Below are 21,474 nucleotides of genomic sequence, written 5' to 3'. Positions count from 1 at the left end.
TATATTTCTCAATCTTAAATCTAGAAATGAAGATGGAAAAGTTGTATCTCTTGATGCAAAATTGAATTTGGAAAACAAAGACTACAAGAAAACAACTAAGATTACATGGCTTGCTGAGACATCGCATGCACTTCCTACTCCAGCTATCTGTGTCACTTATGAGCACTTGATCACAAAGCCTGTATTAGGAAAAGATGAGGACTTTAAGCAGTATGTCAACAAGAACAGTAAGGTAACCTTCTATAATTATCTCTTTCTGTTATAGAAACTTAACATTTTTAAAGTTGATTGTAATTGTTGTGGTTTCTCAGGTAAGATGGAAAATCTCTACAAAATTGTATGTCAATTAAAAAGAAAAAAAAAACAGGTGTGGTGGTATGTGTCTGTAATCCTCAGCACTTATGAAGCTGAGGCAGGTGGTTTTTTTGTTTGTTTGTTTGTTTTGCCAGTTATGGGGCCTGAACTCTGGGCCTGGGCGCTGTCCCTCAGCTCTTCAGCTCAAGGCTAGCACTCTAGGGCTGGGAAGGTGGCTCAGTGGTAGAGCGCTTGCCTTGCATGCATGAGGCCCTGGGTTCGATTCCTCAGCACCACATAAGCAAAAAGAAAAAAAAGCCGGAAGTGGCGCTGTGGCTCAAGTGGTAGAGCGCTGGCCTTGAGCTGAAGAGCTGAGGGACAGCGCCCAGGCCCAGAGTTCATGCCCCACGACCAGACCAAAAAAAAAAAAAGGCTAGCACTCTACCACTTGAGTCACAGCACCACTTCTGGCTTTTTCTGCTTATGTGGTGCTGAGGAATTGAACCCAGGGCCTCATGCATGCAAGGCAAGCACTCTACCACTTAACCACCTTCCCAGCCCCAGTAAAGTTTTTAACGTTTATTAAAAATAGGAATATTTGAGCAACTACAAAACTTGATGGTGTTTCAGAGTTTTCTAGTGTTCTTGTTTGAAAAAGTATAATCTTATATCATCTTTATAGCGTGAAGAACTAATGCTAGGGGATCCATGCCTTAAGGATTTGAAAAAAGGAGACATTATTCAGCTCCAGAGAAGAGGATTCTTCATATGCGATCAGCCTTATGAACCTGTAAGGTAAATATTTGTATCTATTTTATGTGTGTTTCGTTGGAGAGCGAGTCTAGAATTCCACACATAAAAGGCAAGCATTCTGCCACCAAGCTCCCCAGCTCCAAGGAGTGGCTTTTAATTTTATTTATTTTTTGGTCCTGAGGCTTGAATTTAGGTCCTTGAGCTTTGTTACTCCGTCTCTTGATCCATAGCTCCACTTCTGATATTGGCAGCTAAATGTCTCATACACTTTTCTGCCTGGGCTTTGAGCCATACTCCTCAGATCTCAGCTTCCTGAGTAGTTAGGATTGCAGGCGTGAGCCACCAGCACCTGGCTCATGTATAATGTACTTTTAATCATGGGCCCCCCCTCCCAGGAATTTAATTTTAGTTGTTGTTTTAGATATTTTATTCAAATCAGCTTTTTGGCCTTTTATTTTCTTTTTAGCCCACATAGTTGCAAAGAAGCTCCATGCATTTTAATATATATTCCTGATGGACATACAAAGGAAATGCCAACCTCTGGGTCAAAGGAAAAGACCAAAGTAGAAACCACAAAACATGAGGTAAACATCAGTCTGTCTTTCTTTATGCTTACATTATTCTTTTTTTTAAATTTTTTATATAATTATGGAAGTAGCATTGAACATGAGCCATTAATTCTACTTTTGACTTTCTACATGTCTAGATAACTTCTCCTCTTAAGGAAAGGCCATCTCCTTCTCTGAATAATACGTGTGCTACATCTGAGGATTCCTTGGCCCTTTACAACAGAGTGGCTATTCAAGGGGATACAGTGCGTGAATTAAAAGCCAAGAAAGCAGCAAAGGAAGACGTAGATGCAGCAGTTAAACAGCTTTTGGCTCTGAAAGCTGAATATAAAGAAAAAACTGGCCAAGAATATAAACCTGGAAGTCCTCCAGCTGCAGTAGTACAGAATGTTTCCACATCACCAGCAAGCACTGTGGACAGTAAATCTCTCTATGATAAAGTGGCTGCACAAGGAGAGGTGGTTCGAAAGCTGAAAGCTGAAAAGGCCCCTAAGGTCAGTGTGCTAGAGCTAGTGCAGACCTCACCAGAAGTAAGCACATGAGTTGATGCTTCATAGGATAGTCTAGTCTTCTAAACAGATTGCTTAGAGACCCCACCTGCATGAATATTTTGACCTAATAATCAGCAAATGAAAACATTAAGACTCACAATTAGGGATTTGGTTTTCTGGGAAAGAAACATACAAATTAACTTTCTGTAACTGTGTAATGTGACCATATTCTGTGTTATATGTATGGACTGATGGCAGTAATTGTAGTCAGGGGAAAAAGAAACAATTCATAAACCTATTGAAATATTCCTAAGGGTTTGTTTAGCTTGCTGGAGAAAACAAATACAGGGAGAAAGGACAGAGGGAGGGGGTGGGAGGCAAAAGGAGTAAGAAAAGAGAGCTTATAAAGTAGTTAGAAGCCTTTTATAGAAAATAAGTTGAGAGAGGCATTTTAAACGTGGAACCATGGTTCTTAAGCTCTATTGTATGTAAGTATCATTGGAGAGCTTGCTAGAATACATGCTGAACACCCACCCCTTTACCTTCCTAGTAATAGGGGGGAAACTAGTAAATAGTGGGTGGAGAAAATGCACAAAAATTGTTTCGTCATGCACATGCTGCTGGCCAAGGAATTGTGCTTTGAGAACTACTAGTGTAAAAACAGAGGTGATGGGGCTGGGAAGGTGGCTCAGTGGTAGAGCGCTTGCCTTGCATTCCTGAGGTCCTGGGTTCGATTCCTTAGCACCACATAAACAAAGAGAAAAAAGCCAGAAGTGGCACTGTCGCTCAAGTGGTAGAGGGCCAGCCTTGAGCTAAAGAAGCTCAGGGACAGTACCTAGGCCCAAACCTGGGGTTCAAACCCCTGAGCTGGCAAAAATAAATCAATAAAAAGGAAGAAAGACATTTCTACAGAGATGCGGCATACTTCTTTAAAAAATATATGAAATAGAGCTGTAACATGTTTCTGATGAGCTGCCCAAAATTGCTCAATGGCGCTGTGATTTGAACACAAGCATGGCATACCACTGTGTTTGCCTTTGGTAGCTGGAAGGGACTTGTTCTAACATTATCATGGGATCCGTGGGCCTAGTAACACAAGGCTGCAAGTTGTTGGCCACCTGCCCAGTACCCCTGCCACCTGAAATACTTTTCATTCCTGAACATTTATTTGAGCACCAAGGAAAAGAGAAAAGGTTTGCCCAGGGTTCAATATTTTTTCTGTGTCTCCCTTGTGATGTTTAGAAATCCTTCTGTTTTTAATCTCTATTTTTTTGGTGTTGGTTGTGAGGCCTGAACTCTGGGCCTGGGTGCTGTCCCTCAGCTCTTCAGTTCAAGGCTAGTGCTCTACCACTTGAGCCCAGTGCCACTTCCAGCTTTTTCTGCTTATGTAGTGCTGAGGAATCAAACCCAGGACCTCAGGCATACAAGGCAAGCACTCCACCACTGAGCCACCTCCCCAGCCTTCTGTTTTTAGCTCTACTGACACTTTCTAGGTTTCTGAAGAGCCATAGTTATCTAAAATTTCTGTTACCATTTTCAGTTGCAAAGAAATTAGGGTTTTTTCTATTTAGTTGAAAATGCCTCCTGTCCCAGTGGAAAAATACTACCTAGTGGCTGCTGCAGAAGTAGCTCTTCGAGTATAGATCCTGGGGTTTTGACTCAGGGCCTGGGCACCCTCCTTGAGAATTTTTTTTTTTTTTTTGGTCAGTCGTGGGGCTTGAACTCTGGGCCTGAGTGCTGTCCCTTAGCTCTTCAGCTCAAGGCTAGTGCTCTACCACTTGAGCTAACAGCACCATTTCCGGTTTTCTGGTGGTTTCTGTTGGAGATAAGAGTTCCATGGACTTTGCTGCCTGGGCTGGCTTTGAACTGCAATCCTCAGATTTCAGCCTCCTCAGATCTCAGCCTCCTGAGTGGCTAGGGTTACAGGCATGAGCTACCAGCACCCGGCGAGATTTTTCTTTTCTTTTCTTCCTTTTTTCCCCCTCAAGTCCAGTACTTCACCACATTAGCCACAGCTTCACACATGGCTTTTTGTGGTTAATTGAAGGGAAGAGTCTCATGGACTTTCCTGCCTGGGAACCAAGATCCTTAGATATTAGCAGCCTTGGTAGCTGTTATTTATATAGACTTGAGCCACCAGCACCTGACTTACTTCTCAGTTTTGAATTATAATTGTAAGATCATTTTTGCTTACCACTAAAATTTTTACTAAAGTCTTACGTACAAGTTGTTTCCTTTGAACCTCCACAAATCTTTTGATGTCATCTGCATCACTATTTACTGAAAAATTTGTATAGTACCATATATTAAATTAGCATAATTATCTGTATGCTTGCGTACTTAAAATGGTTGCTAAATTGCTAATAATATCTAATACAGTGTAAGTGCTATGTAATAGTCATACTACATAGAGGAATAATGACATGAAAAACATATCTGTACATGTTCAGTACAGATGTAATTCCCACCCCCAAATACATCTTGGAATTTAGTATGTACGCTTTATTCAAATGGATATTTGGAAAGTTTTTCAAATAAATGATTAGTTTGGGTTGTTTGTTTTGTTATTTGTATGATATAAAGTTGCCTGTGGGGGAGGTCATTCAGCTCAGGACTTTCCATTGTTAGGCAAGCATTGTACCACTTGACCCAAACTCTCAGCTCTTTTTGTTTTAGCTTTAGTTTTGTTTGTTTGTTTTTGGATAGGGTTTTGTATTTTTGCCTAGGGTTGCCTCCTACATTGCTGTTGTTTCAGGTGTGTACTATTACACTTGGTTTATTGGTTGAGATTGGAGTCTCAATTCCAATCTCAGCCTTTCCAGTAGCTGAGATTATAGACAGTGCCACCATGTTTGGCCCAAGATCCAATTGTTGGGGCTGGGAATGTGTCTTAGTGGTAGAGTACTTTCCTAACATGCCCTGGGTTCAATTCCCCAGTACCACATAAACAGGAAAAGCCAGAAGTGGTGGTGTGGCTCCAATGGTGCTAGCCTTGAACAAAAAGAAGCTCAGGGACTGCCCAGACCTTGAGTTCAAGCCCCAGGACTGCTAAAAAAAAACCCAAAAAACTAAGGATTCTTTTTTCTTTTTGACTATACTGGAATTTGAATTCAGTCTTGGCATTTGCTGGTCAAACTTCCTACTCTGTGGGCCATGCTTCTAGCTCCAATATATAGTGGGTTTGTGTGTGTGTGTGTGTGTGTGTGTGGTGTGTGTGTGTGTGTGTGTGTGTGTGTGTGTGTGTGTGTGTGTGTGTGTGTGTGTGTGTGTGTGTGTGTGTGTGTGTGTTTAAATACTTTTGACTTTTAGTTGGATAAATCTATGGACATACTGAGTTAACTGTACTTTGGTCATAATTGAAGACTTTTACATTGCACTGAAATGTTCAGAAATTTCAGTTAATAGTACTTCTTTTTCTCCTTTATCTCAGGCCAAAGTAAATGAAGCAGTAGAGTGTTTACTCTCCCTGAAAACTGAATATAAAGAAAAAACTGGGAAGGAATACATACCTGGTCAGTCCCCATCGTCCCAAAGTTCAGATTCAGGTCCTATCAAAAATACTGGTACTGCTGGTCCAGAAACATCGGAAGCAAAAGCATTTTTTGACAAAGTAGCTTGTCAGGGAGAAATAGTTCGAAAGCTTAAAGCTGAAAAAGCCTCTAAGGTGAGTGTTGTGTTTGCTTTGTGCACTTTTGTTTTTCCCATTTCATGCTGTTTTCTTTGCCTAGAACACTTTGTCTCCATCTAGTTGTATTTCAGTTCTCACTGTTCTTATCTTCCCTCTTAGAGAAACCCTTTCCCCACTAGATATAACTGAATATTTTCATGTCATTGCTTTTCCTGCCAAAGTATGTAAAGAGCCTGGTTTTTTTGTTTTTGTTTTTGTTTTTGTTTTTTGTTGGTCATGGGGCTTGAACTCAGTACCCTGTGACCTGTCCTTGCTTGAGCTTTTTCACTCAAGTCTAGGACTCTTCCACTTTGAACTTCCAATTTTCTGGTGGTTAATTGGAGATAAGAGGCCAGACTTTTCTGTCTGGCCTGGTTTCAAACCTTGATCCTCAGATCTCAGCCTCCCTAGTAGCTAGGATTACAGGTGTGAGCCACCAGCATCCAGAATATAAGCGTCCTTGTCAGTCTCAGAATAGGGTTTTTTGTTTTGTTTTGTTTTGTTTTTTAGCTCTGGTCTAGTTTCTGCTAATTCTGTTTTTGTTTTGTCAGTAATGAGATTTGAACACTGGGCTTACGCACTGTCCTTGAGCTCTTTTGCTCAAGGCTAGTGCTCTACTACTTTGAGCTACAGCTCCACTTCTGGTTTTCTGCTAGCTAAAGAGTCTCACAGACTTCCCTGCCCACGCTTGCTTGGAACCATGAAATTTAGATCTCAGCCTCCTGAGTAGCTAGGATTACAGGCTTGAACCACTGGCATCTGTCTATTTCTTTATAATAAAGTGTTGGATATTTTTGGCAGAGAGGAGAGGATGGAGTGGCATTGAGAAAAGGTCTCATGATATGACTCAGGTTGTCTTCAAACTTGCATATAGCCTATGCTTACTAAACTCATGATCCTTTTCCTCAGACCTGGCTGAGTAGAATGTGTGTGTGTATGTGTACAGATTCACATGCATGCAAGACAGTAAGTTGCAGAGGCTTTACAGTTTAATCATAATATAGATACTTGACCGTTGCCTTCTTTATAACTGTGATATGTTCAATTTAACGGATTTTACCTTCAAACCCTATGAAATACATACTGTATATTGTAGGTTTTGATGGAAATATTCTATTCTATAACATGTGTGCTATTACCATTTGAAATGGCACTATTGCAACTGAGATCCTGAATTTTAACTTTATTGATTCAAATAGCCCATGTAACAACTGATTACTGTTTGGACAGTGTTGTTATAGACTGTTGTTTCCCAGTACCCTTGTATAATTCTGCCTCTGTTTTATCATACTTTGAACTTTATTTTCAGTAATTAGTATGTTTTTGTTTTTATTTTTGTTTTTTGCCAGTCCTGGGCTTGAACTCAAGGGTCTGGGCACTGTCCCTGAGCTTCTTTTTGCTCAAGGCTAGCACTCTACCTGATGAACCACAGCACCACTTCTGGGTTTTTCTGTTTATGTGGTACTGAGGAATTGAACCCAGGTCTTCATGCATGCTAGGCAAGCACTCTAACCACATTCCCAGCCCAACTAGTATGTGTTAACATTTACCACCTCTACCTCATACTTCTTCACACCCCACTTCTGACAGTGTTCACAAAGCTTTGAATACTATATTTGTGTATTATGTTAAGATAGTTATTTGAATTGATTAAGTACGGTCTTACACTCCATAGGATCAAGTAGATGCAGCTGTGCAAGAACTCCTTCAGCTGAAAGCACAGTACAAGTCTTTGACAGGAGTAGAGTATAAGCCCGTGTCAGCCACTGGAGCTGAGGACAAAGAAAAGAAGAAGAAAGAAAAAGAAAATACATCTGAAAAGCAGAGTAAACCTCAGAAACAAAATGATGGTCAAAGGAAAGACCCTCCTAAGAACCAGGGGAGTGGGCTGTCGTCAAGTGGAGCAGGCGAAGGGCAAGGGCCAAAGAAACAAACCAGGTAAGAAATGGCAACTTCTCTCGAAGGAAAGCAGAATTTTGAATGTAATCGATTGTTACCTTTTTTTTTTAATTGTTAAATTTTTGGTTAACTTAACCATTAGGTTATGTCAGAGAATCTTAACTCTGTAATGTCAGCAGATAACTTAATTTTAAGTTTCAGTTTTCTTAACTTTTAAAACAAGTGACACATGAATTTCTTGGGCTAAGCATCTCGGAACATAAGGAATTCCCATGCTTGTTTCCCATCATTCCACTTTCCTCTGCAACGAAGATGAATTGCTGAACGATGTTACAGGATGAACACCCTTAACCTGAAAATGTGATTAGGGGTGCTCAGTTGGTGTCATTTATGCAAATATCCCAGAATTCCAAGAACTCCAATCTAAGACTTGGTCTTAGTCCTAAAATGTAAGGGATTTTCAGCTTGTACTAATTTCTTCTGTACTTGTTGAGTAATTGCAAATATTTATAAATATTTTTATTGCCCTTTTTTAGAAAATTAGCTTATGTTAGTTTTACAGAGGGACTTCCATTGTTTTGTTTTGTTTTTGGGTCTGGTCGTGGGGCCTGAACTCTGGGCCTGGGCGCTGTCCCTCAGCTCTTCAGCTCAAGGCCAGCACTCTACCACTTGAGCCACAGTGCCACTTCCGGCTTTTTTCTCTTTGTTTATGTGGTGCTAAGGAATCGAACCCAGGGCCTCAAGCATGCAAGGCAAGCATTCTACCACTGAGCCACCTTCCCAGCCCCTGTATTGTCTTTTTAAGAGAATATAATAGTTGGTTGTTTTTTTTTTTTTTGCTTATTGATCATAGATAATAAGATTTATGGAATAGTGGAGGAGTGAGTAGAACTTGTTACCCTTTACCCTCTGATTGCTTGTAAAAGGACCAGGTTTTATATAGCTGTTTTGTGGTGATGTATCACAGGAAAACATAGGGGAATGCCTGTGCAAAGTTGTTGGCATCTTAAAGCCAGAAAAGCCTCGCTTATAAACTAAAACTCTATGCCTTATATAAGTCATCACTAATGGATAGATCTTTCTATGTAGATTGTGAGACCAAAATTCTTTGAGTGATAGTTGGGATATTTCCCCAAAATGATCATTGTCTGGGATAGTTATGAGTTTTATGGATGTATGTGTTTGTAGTTTTATGTTTGTTTTTCAGTGGTAGAGATTGAACTCAAGTAAACATTCCCAGTGTTAGAGGCTACTGAGCTACACCCATTTCCTGCAATAATTTTTATTTCAGTTGTAGTTTATTGTATGACTATCTAGCTCTACTAATTTGGTATTTTTTCAAAGGAAAATGTACAATACACATGTATATATACATATGCATATATTCACATATTCACGTGTGGCTGCTGTTTTTATTACTTTTACACCTTTCAGTGAGATATGATCTTACTATAATTTTACCATGGTTGAGAATAACATAAATTTCTTTCTTCTTTTTTCTTTTTGCCAGTCCTGGGGCTTGAACTCAGGGCCTAGGCACTGTCCCTGAGCTGCTTTTGCTCAAGGCTAGCTAGCACTCTACCACTTGAGCCACAACAGCACTTCTGGGTTTTTCTGTTTATGTGGTACTGAGGAATCTAACCCAGGGCTTCATGCATGCTAGGCAAGCACTCTACCACTAAGCCACATTCCTAGCCCATAAATTTCTTTTTAGTAGGGAATATACATGACTAAGCTTTGTCTTTAACAAGCACATTAATTGAGTAAAGTACTTTGTAAAAGAGATGTTTACATTAAAACTATAGCTTTTGTTAGATTTGGTAGTAGTTTTTGGGAGAGTTTTTATTTTGGGCTTTCTTCCCTTTTTTTTGTCTCTCTGGGCTTTGTACTTTCTATTGGCTTTTAAAATCATGGCTTATGTTCCACCACTTGAACCATACCTCCAGTCTAGCATTCTGTTGGTTAATTGAGACAAGAGCCTTTCAGACTTTTGCTTGGGCTGATTTCATAGGTTTATTATCCTCAGAACTCAGCTTCCTGAGTAGCTAGGATTATAGACATCAAGCCAGTTTTGTAGTTTTTGGACAATATCTCATCTTCTATGTCTAAACTGTTTTCTGTGTTAAAAACATTCTCCATATATATATAATATAGAAAATCTATATACATACAAAATATAGAAATAAGTGATACTAAAAATATATATAATCTGTTTTGAACTTCATGGCTTTATTTTCAGTTCAGCCTGCCATGATTTGAAAGTATTTCTCTAAAGTACATGTTTGGAATTTAATCCCCAAATTCATATGTTGCTGTTATTTGGAAATGTAACTTTGGGGGGTGGTGGGAGGCAAGAGGGAAAGTAAAGATTATCTTTAGGACAAGAAAGAGGACCTTATGGGCTGGGACTGTGGCATGAACACCTGGGTTTGATTCCTCAGTACCACATAAACAGAAAAAGCCGGAAGTGGCACTGTGGCTCAAGTGGTACAGTGCTAGCCTTGAGCAAAAGAAGCTCAGGGACAATGCCCAGGCCCTGAATTCAAGCCCCAGGACTGACAAGAAAGGAAAAGAACAGAGCAGAAAAGAAAAGGAGCTTTTATAGAGTTTTAGTAGCTTTATAAGAAAAGAGATAAACCAGCAACTGCTGAGCCATGTTCCTCCATACACCATTTTTATTTTCTTTTTCATGTCTGCAGATTGGGTCTTGAGGCAAAAAAAGAAGAAAATCTTGCGGATTGGTATTCTCAAGTGAGTATGCTCTCAGTTGATTTTTGTTTTAATTTTCTTAAAGTCTGTTTTATATTTAGATAGGGTCCACTCAGTTAATAAAGTTAATAGATCCTTGGTATCTGTTAATATACCATGACCTCCAAGAAGACCACTATTGAGGGAAAACCATGAGAACTTAGGATTCATAAAGTTTAATACTATACTATGGATGCTTAATTCATTTTTCCCCATAATGCCATCAAACCCGTGTTAAAGACAAGCAGTCTGTCAACAAACCTCAATCTTCATTGTGTCATTTTAGTGAACTTTGTGGATATCTTTCCTTTCCCTTCCCAGTCCCACCCCCCTTCTTTTTCCTTACTCTTTTTCCCCTTCTCCCTGGGGCCTCTCCCTCCCCTCCCCTTTTCTAATATTAGGGCATTGAACTCAAGTCCTTGCACTTTCACTAGGTTTGCCTGTTCGGCTGGTGCTCTACCACTTGAGCCACACCTAGCTTGGCTTTTTTTTTTTGTCCTGGGGCTTGAACTTAAGGCCTGGATGCACTGGCAGTGAGCTCTTTTGCTCTCTATCACTTTAAGCCACAGTGCTGCTTCTGGTTTTCTGGTAGTTAATTGGAGATAAGAGTCCCATGGACTTTCCTGCTCTGGCTGGCTTCAAACCACAATCCTTAGATGTCAGCCTCTTGAGTAGCTAGGATTACAGACATGAGTAGTGGGCCACCAGTGCTCAGCTTGGCTTTTTGCTAGTTAATTTGAGATGGAATCTTAAGACTTTTTTTTCCTGGGCTAGCTTCCAACCTTGATGTTTTGCCTCCTTAGAAGCTAGGATTACAAGCATGAGCCACCCATGCCTGGCTGATGACTTACTTTTACTTTTGGGGAGGGGAATATTAAAGACAGGAAAATATTCATTAGATCACAAAACTATTTAAAAATAACTAGAGATAACAGAACTAAGAATTCCACATCAGTTGGGCTACATGATATGCATGTGGAATTTTAAAAAGTTTAGATTTTGAGTATTTAAAACTTATGTCGAAACCAAGTGTTAGATGGGCTCAGGTGGCTCATACCTGTAATTCTTAGCTATTCAGGAGGTGAGACAGTTCTAAGATAGCCTGGGCAGAAAGGTCTGCTAGACTCTTATCTCCTATTAACCAGCAAAAAACTGGAAGTAGAGCTGTGCCTCAAGTGGTAGAGTGCCAGCCTTAAGGAAAAAGCTAAGAGAGAATACCCTGGCCCTCAGTTCAAGTCCCAGTACCAGCACCAGAAAGAAAAAGTAAAATCTGCTAATGAGACGGGACTTACTGAATATACGATGCCTTTTTATATATAGTATGTGGTCTTTTGAACAAGTTAGTTTTCAAGGCATGTGCACATAAATTCTTAGATCAAAAGGCAGCCCTGGCAGTGTACATTGGCTCTTAGCTATGTAGAAGTAGGGTTTGGGAGGATCACAATTCAAATCTAGCCCTGGAAAAAGCTAGCCAGATCCCATCTCAACATTATAAATAAGCTTAAGTTTAGTTGTAATAGGGCAAGTGATAGATGGTCACAGCTAGATGAGTAAGATACAGATAAGAAAGTTTTGTCCATATTTGCCTGGGTAAAAACAGAAGACCTATCTAAAAAATAACCTGAAGCAAACAGAGATAGAGGCTTGGCTTAAGTGCTAGAACATTTTTCCTAGCCTGTATGAGGCCATAAGTTAAAAGGCAAGGAGATAGTAATGGTTTGTTGTTTTTATTTTTCCCCTAGTAAAGTCAGGGGATTTGTCTAAAGTCCCAAAGATAGTAAGTAAATAATAGAGACAAGATTGGAGTTCAAGTCTTAAGAGTTTAGAGACCTGTTTTTTTGTTGCTTCTCATTGTAGGAAGATGTGTTTTTATTATCATTTAGATCTTTCACTTTACAAGCGTGGATCAACAGAGGAAATGTCTAGATTGGACTTTCATTTTATTTACTTAATTTTTAAGACAGAATCTACTATGTAAGCCAAGCTGGCCTCAACCTTGTAATCCACCTGTCTCAGCCTCTTGAGTGTTGAGATTACAGGTGTGTACAGTTACACCTGGCTCACATTGGAATTTTTATTATTGTATACTTTTGCCATTTATAGAATTGTGCTTAACAGCAAAATTAAGCTTCACAGCTTTTATTTTTCTCTTAAAAAGGTCATTACAAAGTCAGAAATGATTGAATACTATGATGTGAGTGGCTGTTATATTCTTCGACCATGGTCATATTCCATTTGGGAATTCATTAAGGACTTTTTTGATACTGAGATTAAGAAACTTGGTGTTGAAAACTGCTATTTCCCCATATTTGTGTCTCAAGCTGCATTAGAGAAAGAGAAGAATCATGTTGCTGACTTTGCCCCTGAGGTAAGTGAGTTTTGATTTTTTTTTTTAATTGGCATACATTTATTGTACAAGAGGCAGTTTTATTGTTCTTCGTGTGTATACATTGTATCTGGATCATCTTGACCCCCTGTATCATTCTCCTTCCCATTCTCCTTTCTTAAAGCAATTTCAGTAGATTTCATTCTTCTATTTTATTACATGCAAATAAACTACTTAAGCCCTATTCATCCTCATTCGCTCTTTGTTAGTCCTCCCTCCCTCTCCCCACTCAGCCCACCATCCTCTTTTATTTTCAAAATAATGGTGTGACCTGGGTTGCTCATGTGATTTGCATGAGGATTTTTCTTTTTCATTTTAGTATTTTGGTAGTTCTGGGGTTTGATCTCAGGGCCTTGCACTTGCTAGACAGATGCTCTTATCTCTGAGCCATACCTCCAGCCCTTCACTCTTTGATTTTTTTCGAGTTTTCTTTTATAAACTTCAAAGAATATTTTTAGTGGTGTCTAACAACCAGTTTGTAGAAACATAAGACTATTTTTATTTTAAAGTTGTATTTTACCTTTGTGCCAAGTTATGATTATCACATTATATAACTGGAACCCTACCTTCCAGTAACAGCCTCAGTGATTTGAAACTGCCTTACTGATTTTGAGAAAAACAAAATTTGCCTACCTTTATACTATTGTGAAATGCCATTGAACAACAACGCATGAAAATGATTCTATTTTATTAGGTTGCTTGGGTTACAAGATCTGGCAAAACAGAGTTGGCAGAACCCATTGCCATCCGGCCTACCAGTGAAACAGGTGAGACCAGTAGAAAGCTCATTGAGTTCTTAGCCAGCTGCACTTTTAGAGTTGAGTCTCAGCTTTTGTTTTGTGATATGTGTCATCCTTGTCAGTAGCACATTGTTCAGGAATGGTATGGAATTTTCCTTAAGCATAATAAAAATTCTGTTTTTACTTAAATTCTTTGCTTTAAAATTTCGGGGGGGGCTGGGAAGGTGGCTCAGTGGTAGAGTGCTTGCCTTGCATGCCTGAGGTCCTGGGTACAATTCCTCAGCACCACATAAGCAAAAAGAGAAAAGCCGGATGTGGCGCTGTGGCTCAAGTGGTAGAGCGCTAGCCTTGAGCTGAAGAGCTGAGGGACAGCGCCCAGGCCCAGAGTTCAGGCCCCACAACTGGACCCCCACCAAAAAATAAAATAAAATTTCTTGGAATAGCATTTCAAGGAATTTTACTGTAATAGTGTTTATTCTTGGGATTGATTAAAACATTGCAAACACACACACCACTGCGACCAACACCAAATTTTACTCATCTATTAGGAAGAATAATGATATGATTTGTAGGAAAATGGATGGAATTGGGGAGGTAACAAGTTTGACAAGAAATGTACTTTACTGCCTTACTTAAGTAACTGTAATCCCTATGTACATCACCTTGACAATAAAATTTAAATTTAAATTAAAAAGAAAATAGATGGAATTGGAAACAACTATGTGAAATCCAGTCCAGAATTTCTGGGATTGTGACTTAGTGGTAGAGTGCTTGCGTGAAGCCCTGGGCTCAATTTCTCAGTATGACATAAACAGAAAAAGCCAGAAGTGACACTGTGGCTCAAGTGGTGATAGAGTGCTACCCAGAGCAAAAGAATCTCAGAGTCATTGCCCAGTCCCTGAGTTCAAGTTCAGGACTGGCAAAAAAAAAAACAAAAACAGGCCCAGAAAGACAAAATACATGTTTTCTCATATGTGGAAGTTAGATCTGAATGATAAATAATATAAGAAGATATGTGTTGGGTCCTCTGGACTTAGACACGGTTGGTGAAAGTACGGCATGCCCATGGGAGGAGTCTAGCAACAAAACTCCTGAGTTTGACGAGTGAGTACCAAGATGCTGGAGCATGTTTTGTCAGGGGAACGGAGGAGATAGGGAGCAGACCAATGGAGAGAGGGGCTAGTACTGTAATAATGTTCAGTGTATATATGTGAAAATGGAATTGGAATGCAGAAGGATAGATGGAGTTGAGAGAGATGGGGGATAACTAATAGAAGAAGTGACATGTTGAATTGAAATTTATTTGTACAATGACTTAAAAGACAGTAATATATATACATATATATATATATGTATATATATATGTGTGTATATATATATATATATATATATATATATATATATATATATATATATAAACTTTGTAAGCTGGGCACCAGTGGCTCATGCCACTCAGGAGGCTGAGATCTGAAGATGGTGGTTTGAAGCCAGCCCTGGCAGGAGAGTCTATGAGACTCTTATCTCCAGTAAACTACTGAGAAAAAGCCAGAAGTGGCACTGTGGCTCAAGTGGTAGAGCGCTAGCCTTAAACAAACTCGGACTCAGGGCCATCACCCCATAGTTCAAGCCCCAGGACTGACTAAAAAATAAAATGTGCAAACTAATACTTCATGCCATACTTATTTTTAAATTTTGTTACTCATTTTAATACATTCATAAGTAGAGTTGTGGAGTTTTTTGTTTTGTTTTTTTGTGTGGCTTAAATTCAGAGTCTTTAGCTTTTTCACTCACTTTACCACTTGAGCTACAGCTCTACTCTCTGCTTTCTTTTGGGGGGGGTGGCAGGAGAACAGTTGTGGGGCTTAAACCCTGGGCCTGGGCGCTGTCCCTGAGCTCTTCACCTCAAGGCTAGCACTCTACCACTTGAGCCACAGTGCCACTTCCATACTCTCTGCTTTTTAATTAGAGATAGGAGTCTGAAGGATTTTCCTGCCCAGGCTGGCTTGGAACCAAGATTCTCAGTTCTCTGCCTCCTGAGTAGCTAGGATTACAAGCATGAACCACTGGTAACTGGCCATGTGTAGAAATTTTAAAGGTTACTAAATACATTTATTCTAATTAAGTTTTTTAAGTTTTCATCCTCACAACAAAACTGAAGTCACAGGCAGCTATAATCTCTTACTTTGCAGGAAAAGAAAGCTCTCTGGGAAAGTGGCTCGGTGGTAGAATGCATGCCTCACATGCATAAGGCCCTGGGTTCAATTCCTCAGCACCACATAAGCAGAAAAAAATGGAAGTGGCACTGTGGCTCAAGTGATAGAGCGCTCGCCTTGAGCTGAAGAGCTGAGGGACAGCGCCCAGGCCCAGAGTTCAGGCCCCATGACTGACAAAAAAAAAAAAAAAAAGCTCTCTGAAAGACTGAGTCATTTTCCTAAAATTACTCATGGTAAATGGAAGTGCTGCTGGAAAATGAGTTTAAAGTGATTATCCATATTTAGATGTAAGAATGTTTATTCTTTATTTGATACTGCTAGTGACATTCTTGTGTGTCCCCTATTGAAATTATGATACTAGCTTTTTTTCTCACATCAAATTGGCAGGTTTTTTTAATTGATTGTATAGCACAGATAGGCTGTAATTGACATATTCTAGGTAGATCTAAGTAAGATTCATTCTAATATGTAACTGCTGAATTCGGGAAGTTTTTTAACTTTCACATCTTTGATATCAGTGATCTGTACTTATGGGCTAATGGTGAGAACTAACTAGGATTATAAATGCACAGAATTTAACATAGAACTTAACGTTTCCAAAAGCAAACAAAACATGAAAGCAGTCAAAGTAAATGAATGTTATTCTTCATGAATTTAAATTTAATAAATGTGATCAAGTGAGTCCTTAAATGACTAAGTTACTTGTGTTTTCCTGTATCTTTCAGTAATGTATCCTGCATATGCAAAATGGGTTCAGTCACACAGAGACCTGCCCATCCGGCTCAATCAGTGGTGCAATGTGGTGGTAGGTCCACACTACTACTTAGATTTTGTTGTCATCATATTTTCCTTTTAGTTTTTGAAGTATTATGGATCATGATTATGGTTTTTGGTTACTTACCATGTAAAGTTGTTAATAAGAATGGAAAGCTGTCTATAATAACCAACTGCACTCTTTCATCTTCTAGCGTTGGGAGTTCAAGCACCCCCAGCCTTTCCTCCGGACTCGTGAATTCCTTTGGCAGGAAGGGCACAGTGCTTTTGCTACCTTTGAGGAAGCAGCAGAAGAGGTATAAAAAATCTTTTTCATATTATTTATGATTTTTTTTGTTTAGGCTCTGCTTTTTTAATTAAAATGTGTGCAACATTTGTTACAAGGTAAAATCAAATTAATTCAGATGTGAATAGATTTTAATAATTGTTTATTGAAGTCTTACTAAAAAACAAAGCATACAGTTAAATTCAGTTGAAAATATTATTGTACTTTGTAGAATAGTTATATGATTGAAAATTATCATTTTTCACTCAGATTGCTATATATTCTTACAATCATTTTTTTCTAATTCCAAATGTATACAGTTTTAAAAAGATGTTCAACCTCACTGCCTTCTTTACTGTTGTTTATTTCTTTTTTCATTTAACAATATTGGAGTTTGAATGGGGCCTTATACTTTCTAGGCAGGCACCCTGCCAAGTTGTGCCCACAACCTAAATATCTTTTTTGGGGTGGTGGGGGTCTGGTCATGGGGCCTGAACTCTGGGCCTGGGCGCTGTCCCTCAGCTCTTCAGCTCAAGGCTAGCACTCTACCACTTGAGCCACAGCGCCACTTCTGGCCTTTTCTCTTTATGTGGTGCTGAGGAATCGAACCCAGAGCCTCATGCATGCAAGGCAAGCGCTCTACCACTGAGCCACCTTCCCAGCCCTAAATGTCTTTTCTTAAGTAATCTCATTTAGCATTTAGCTTTTCCATTATAAAAATACTTTATGTTTGAAGTACACAGTTTATAGATTATAATGAATGAATATGCCCTAAATTTGGACACATTTTTGTTTAAATTATTTTTACAGGTCTTACAGATACTTGAGTTATATGCTCGAGTATATGAAGAACTCCTGGCAATTCCTGTTGTGAGAGGAAGGAAGACTGAAAAGGAAAAGTTTGCAGGAGGAGACTATACAACAACAGTAGAAGCATTCATATCTGCTAGTGGGAGAGCTATCCAGGTACCACACTGCCCCCGCTGTGGGTAACAGGACCATCCATGGGCAGACACAGCAATTTCTTCTGTCACACAGAAATACATTCTTGTTGTTGAAATAGGGTCTCATTTTGTAGCACAAGCTGGCCTTGAATTTATAGTGTGTCTGGCTCAGCCCCGGAATGCACACACTACAAATTGTTATCACACTCTGCCACACTAGAAATTCTTACTCCTGCGTAACTATAATTGTGTACCCATGTGTCAGCTTTCCCCATATTTCATTCTTACTTACCCCTGTGGTAATCACTATTATATTCTAAATTTCCATGCAATGAACTTCTTAAGAGTCAACATATGAGTGAGATCATGCGGTACTTTGGATTTTGTGCTTCTCATATTTCACATAGCTTAACTTAATCCCCTTCCCTCCAAACAAAACAAAAATCTTAGTCTGTTACTGTATAATAGGATAACAATAATGTATTATGCATTATTGTTTATGATATGATATGATTATGATAAATCTTGTGTAAAGAAATGATAAGTACTGGCAATATTTATGAGCCTGTGGCTCATGCCTGTAATCCTAGCTACTCAGGGGGCTGAGATCCAAGGATCATGATTCAAAGCCAGCCCGGCCAGGTAAGTCTGTGAGACTCTTCAATTAACCACCAGAAAACTGGAAGTAGTGCTATGGCTCAAGTGGTAGAGTGCTTGCCTTGAGCTGAAGAGCTCATGGACAGTGCCCAGGCTCAGAGTTCAAGACTCATGACAGAGGAAGGAAAAAAAAAAAATACTTAAGGAGATATATTTAAACATTATGCATTGTCTACATATATCGAAATATCGAAATATGTTACAACATTAATGTGTTCAGTTTTTCTGTTTTTATCTACCAACTAAATAATAAAGTTGGATGTGATTTAGGTATGCCTGTAATCTCAGCTCTTTAGGAAGTGGAGGCAGGAGCTTCACTGTCTGAGGCTGGGCCAGGAAAAAAGCTTAATAGAGAAACTAAAAGCAAAGGGGCATAGCTCCTGAGTTTAAACCTCAATAACACAAGAAAAAAAAAAGATAAAGATAAATAAAAATATGTATTTAAAAGAAAAGTGTTTTAAGTACTTTCTAGTTTATCATATTTTTAGTGCATTCGTCATCTTTAAATCTCCAGGTTTAATTAATTTCTGAATCACCAAAGTATGGATACCTTTTTAAATATGTACTGAAAAGCCAGGCTCCAGTGGCTCACGCCTCTGTAATCGTAGCTACTCAGGAGGCTGAGATCTGAGGATCGCAGTTTAAAGCCAGCCCGGGCAGGAAAGTCCGTGAGACTCATCTCCAGTAAACTACTAGAAAACCGGAAATGGCCCATGTGGCTCAAGCAGTAGATGCTCACTTTGAGCTGAAGAGCGTAAACACAGTGCCCAAGCCCCACGACCAACAATAAATAAATAAATAAATAAATAAATAAAATTGTACTGAAAGATATTTCTATATAAAGGGGTTTCCATAGCAAAACAATTATGTAGTTTTGGGTGTGTGTTCCCCCCCACCCCCCGCCCACACACATACTAATTCTGATCTCTTGTTTATACTTACATTTTAAACCTATGCAGCCTCCAAAGGGGGAGGTAAAACAAGTGTAGTGCTACGTTAAAACATGTAATTTTATCATGATATCTTCGAAGGCATAAAAAATTAGTAAAATTAAAGCTTATGTTTTTCTCTTTATTTTAGGGGGCAACATCACATCATTTAGGGCAGAATTTTTCTAAAATGTGTGAAATCATTTTTGAAGATCCAAAATCACCTGGTGAGAAGCAGTTTGCCTATCAGTGTTCCTGGGGACTGACAACGCGAACCATTGGTGTTATGATCATGGTGCATGGGGACAACATGGGCTTGGTACTGCCACCTCGTGTAGCCTGTGTTCAGGTAAAGAGAATATTTCCTTTGTCTGTTTTTCATTTCATTTATAAAAGAAGCCATGTTTATTAACTTGAAATCATGATTTGGAAGATGTGAAATTTGCAAGGCTGTTGTTTTGAATGATATTATTTGGGTAGATTTCCCTGACAATAAAATAACAGAATATAGCTTAGACCTGTTTTGTACAACTGCATATTATTTGCATTGTTATTGTTTGTACTTATTTAATTGTGTGTGTGTGTGTGTGTGTGTGTGTGTGTGTGTAGCGTTTGGACTTTAGGCTTGGGTGCAGTCCCATTTTCTGGTGATTAATTGGAGATAAAAGTCTCTCTGACTCCTGGGCTGGCTTTGAAATGTGATCCTCAGATCTCAGCCTCCTGAGTAATTAGGATTACAGGCATGAGTGCCCTGCTTCTTTAATTTCTAAAACTATATTGTAGCTGGCTACCAATAAACCAGGCTTTCTTTAATTTTTAAAGCTATTTTCTATCCAGGACAGTGCTCAGGCCCTGAGTTCACGCCCAGAACCAGTGTGCGTGTACACACACACTACTTTGTATAAAACTTCTTTAGATCATTTTTTAATGTATAAAACTTCTTTAGATCATTTCTTAAAATGAGTTATAAGCCGGGCGCTGGTGGCTCACACCTGTAATCCTAGCTACTCAGGAGGCTGAGATCTGAGGATCACGGTTCAAAGCCAGCCTGGGCAGGAAAGTCTGTGAGACTCTTATCTCCAATTAACCACTAGAAAATGGGAAGTGGCACTGTGGCTCAAGCAGTAGAGCGCTGGCCTTGAGCTGAAGAGTGCAGGGACAGCCCCCAAGCCCAGAGTTCAAGCCCCATGACCAACCAAAATAATAAATAAAATGAGTTATAATAGACTAAATGAAATGGTAAGTCAACTGAAAATTCATTTATGTAGATAAGCAATAAATATATAAATAGTGGATAGATATTAGGTGTAGATTAAGAATCATGTAAGTTGATTAGGCTTTTTAAAACTTTTATATCTGGGAAGGAAAAACTAGAAGAGAGCAAAGGAAAGTGACATTGTCCAAAAAGAAATATACTCATTACTTAACTTATGAAACTGTAGCTCCTCTGTATATTACCTTTATAATAACAATTTAAAATTTTTTTTAAAACTTTAAATCTGGTAGGTTTTTACATGACTTTAGTGCTTCTATGTGGTTATTTCTGTATGCTGGATTCTAGGTGGTGGTTATTCCTTGTGGTATTACAAATACACTTTCTGAAGAAGACAAAGAAGCTCTGATGGCCAAATGCAATGATTATCGACAGCGATTGCTCAATGTTAACATTCGAGTTAGAGTCGATTTGCGAGATAACTACTCTCCAGGCTGGAAGTTCAATCACTGGGAGCTCAAGGTAAATCCCTCAGTTGAATCTTTTTCTCCTGAATCTTCAACCTAGCTTTAGATTGTCTGTACATTTGTTTCTTTTTAACTTAAGGTTTTTTATGTTAGAAGTGAACTTGAAGGTTTTGTTTAAAATAAGTAAACCTCATGTAATTGATATATAATGTTTATGCCAGGAATTCATGTAAGTTATTTGAACAGTTGGATATAATGCTAGAATAATGCTGTATGGGAATCACTTGTCACTGTTGGGTTTTTATTCCACATATTGTACATCAGTTGATTTTCAGTTTGTCTATCCAAAGCCCATCTGAAATCTGGTTTATTATAAACTATGTGCTTAATTCCATTTTATGAACTTCTGGAATTTACATCTTTTTCTTTAAAACCAAGAATTTAAGTTTTTTTCTTCATTCATTT

General features: G+C 38.9%; 1 protein-coding gene across 2 annotated transcripts in view; it reads left to right on the top strand.

Moving 5' to 3' along the window:
• Eprs1 (glutamyl-prolyl-tRNA synthetase 1) overlaps positions 1-21,474 on the top strand; it is a 64,384-nt gene that overhangs the window by 33,444 nt on the left and 9,466 nt on the right. For both annotated transcript variants that reach the window (XM_070022764.1, XM_070022763.1), the window contains 14 exons: positions 25-232; positions 977-1,089; positions 1,514-1,631; positions 1,754-2,110; positions 5,538-5,771; positions 7,450-7,712; positions 10,373-10,424; positions 12,580-12,789; positions 13,502-13,574; positions 16,486-16,565; positions 16,729-16,830; positions 17,610-17,765; positions 19,481-19,678; positions 20,891-21,064. In XM_070022764.1, the coding sequence (XP_069878865.1) occupies positions 25-232; positions 977-1,089; positions 1,514-1,631; positions 1,754-2,110; positions 5,538-5,771; positions 7,450-7,712; positions 10,373-10,424; positions 12,580-12,789; positions 13,502-13,574; positions 16,486-16,565; positions 16,729-16,830; positions 17,610-17,765; positions 19,481-19,678; positions 20,891-21,064 (2,338 nt within the window). The remainder of the gene's footprint in view (positions 1-24; positions 233-976; positions 1,090-1,513; positions 1,632-1,753; positions 2,111-5,537; positions 5,772-7,449; positions 7,713-10,372; positions 10,425-12,579; positions 12,790-13,501; positions 13,575-16,485; positions 16,566-16,728; positions 16,831-17,609; positions 17,766-19,480; positions 19,679-20,890; positions 21,065-21,474) is intronic.

The sequence above is a fragment of the Dipodomys merriami genome, unplaced genomic scaffold (assembly GCF_024711535.1).
Source record: "Dipodomys merriami isolate MVZ:Mamm:240054 unplaced genomic scaffold, mDipMer1.0.p SCAF_153, whole genome shotgun sequence".
In the NCBI taxonomy this organism is placed as follows: domain Eukaryota; kingdom Metazoa; phylum Chordata; class Mammalia; order Rodentia; family Heteromyidae; genus Dipodomys; species Dipodomys merriami.
Note: the sequence above shows the minus strand (reverse complement) of the source record. Positions and strands in the feature narration are given on the sequence as shown.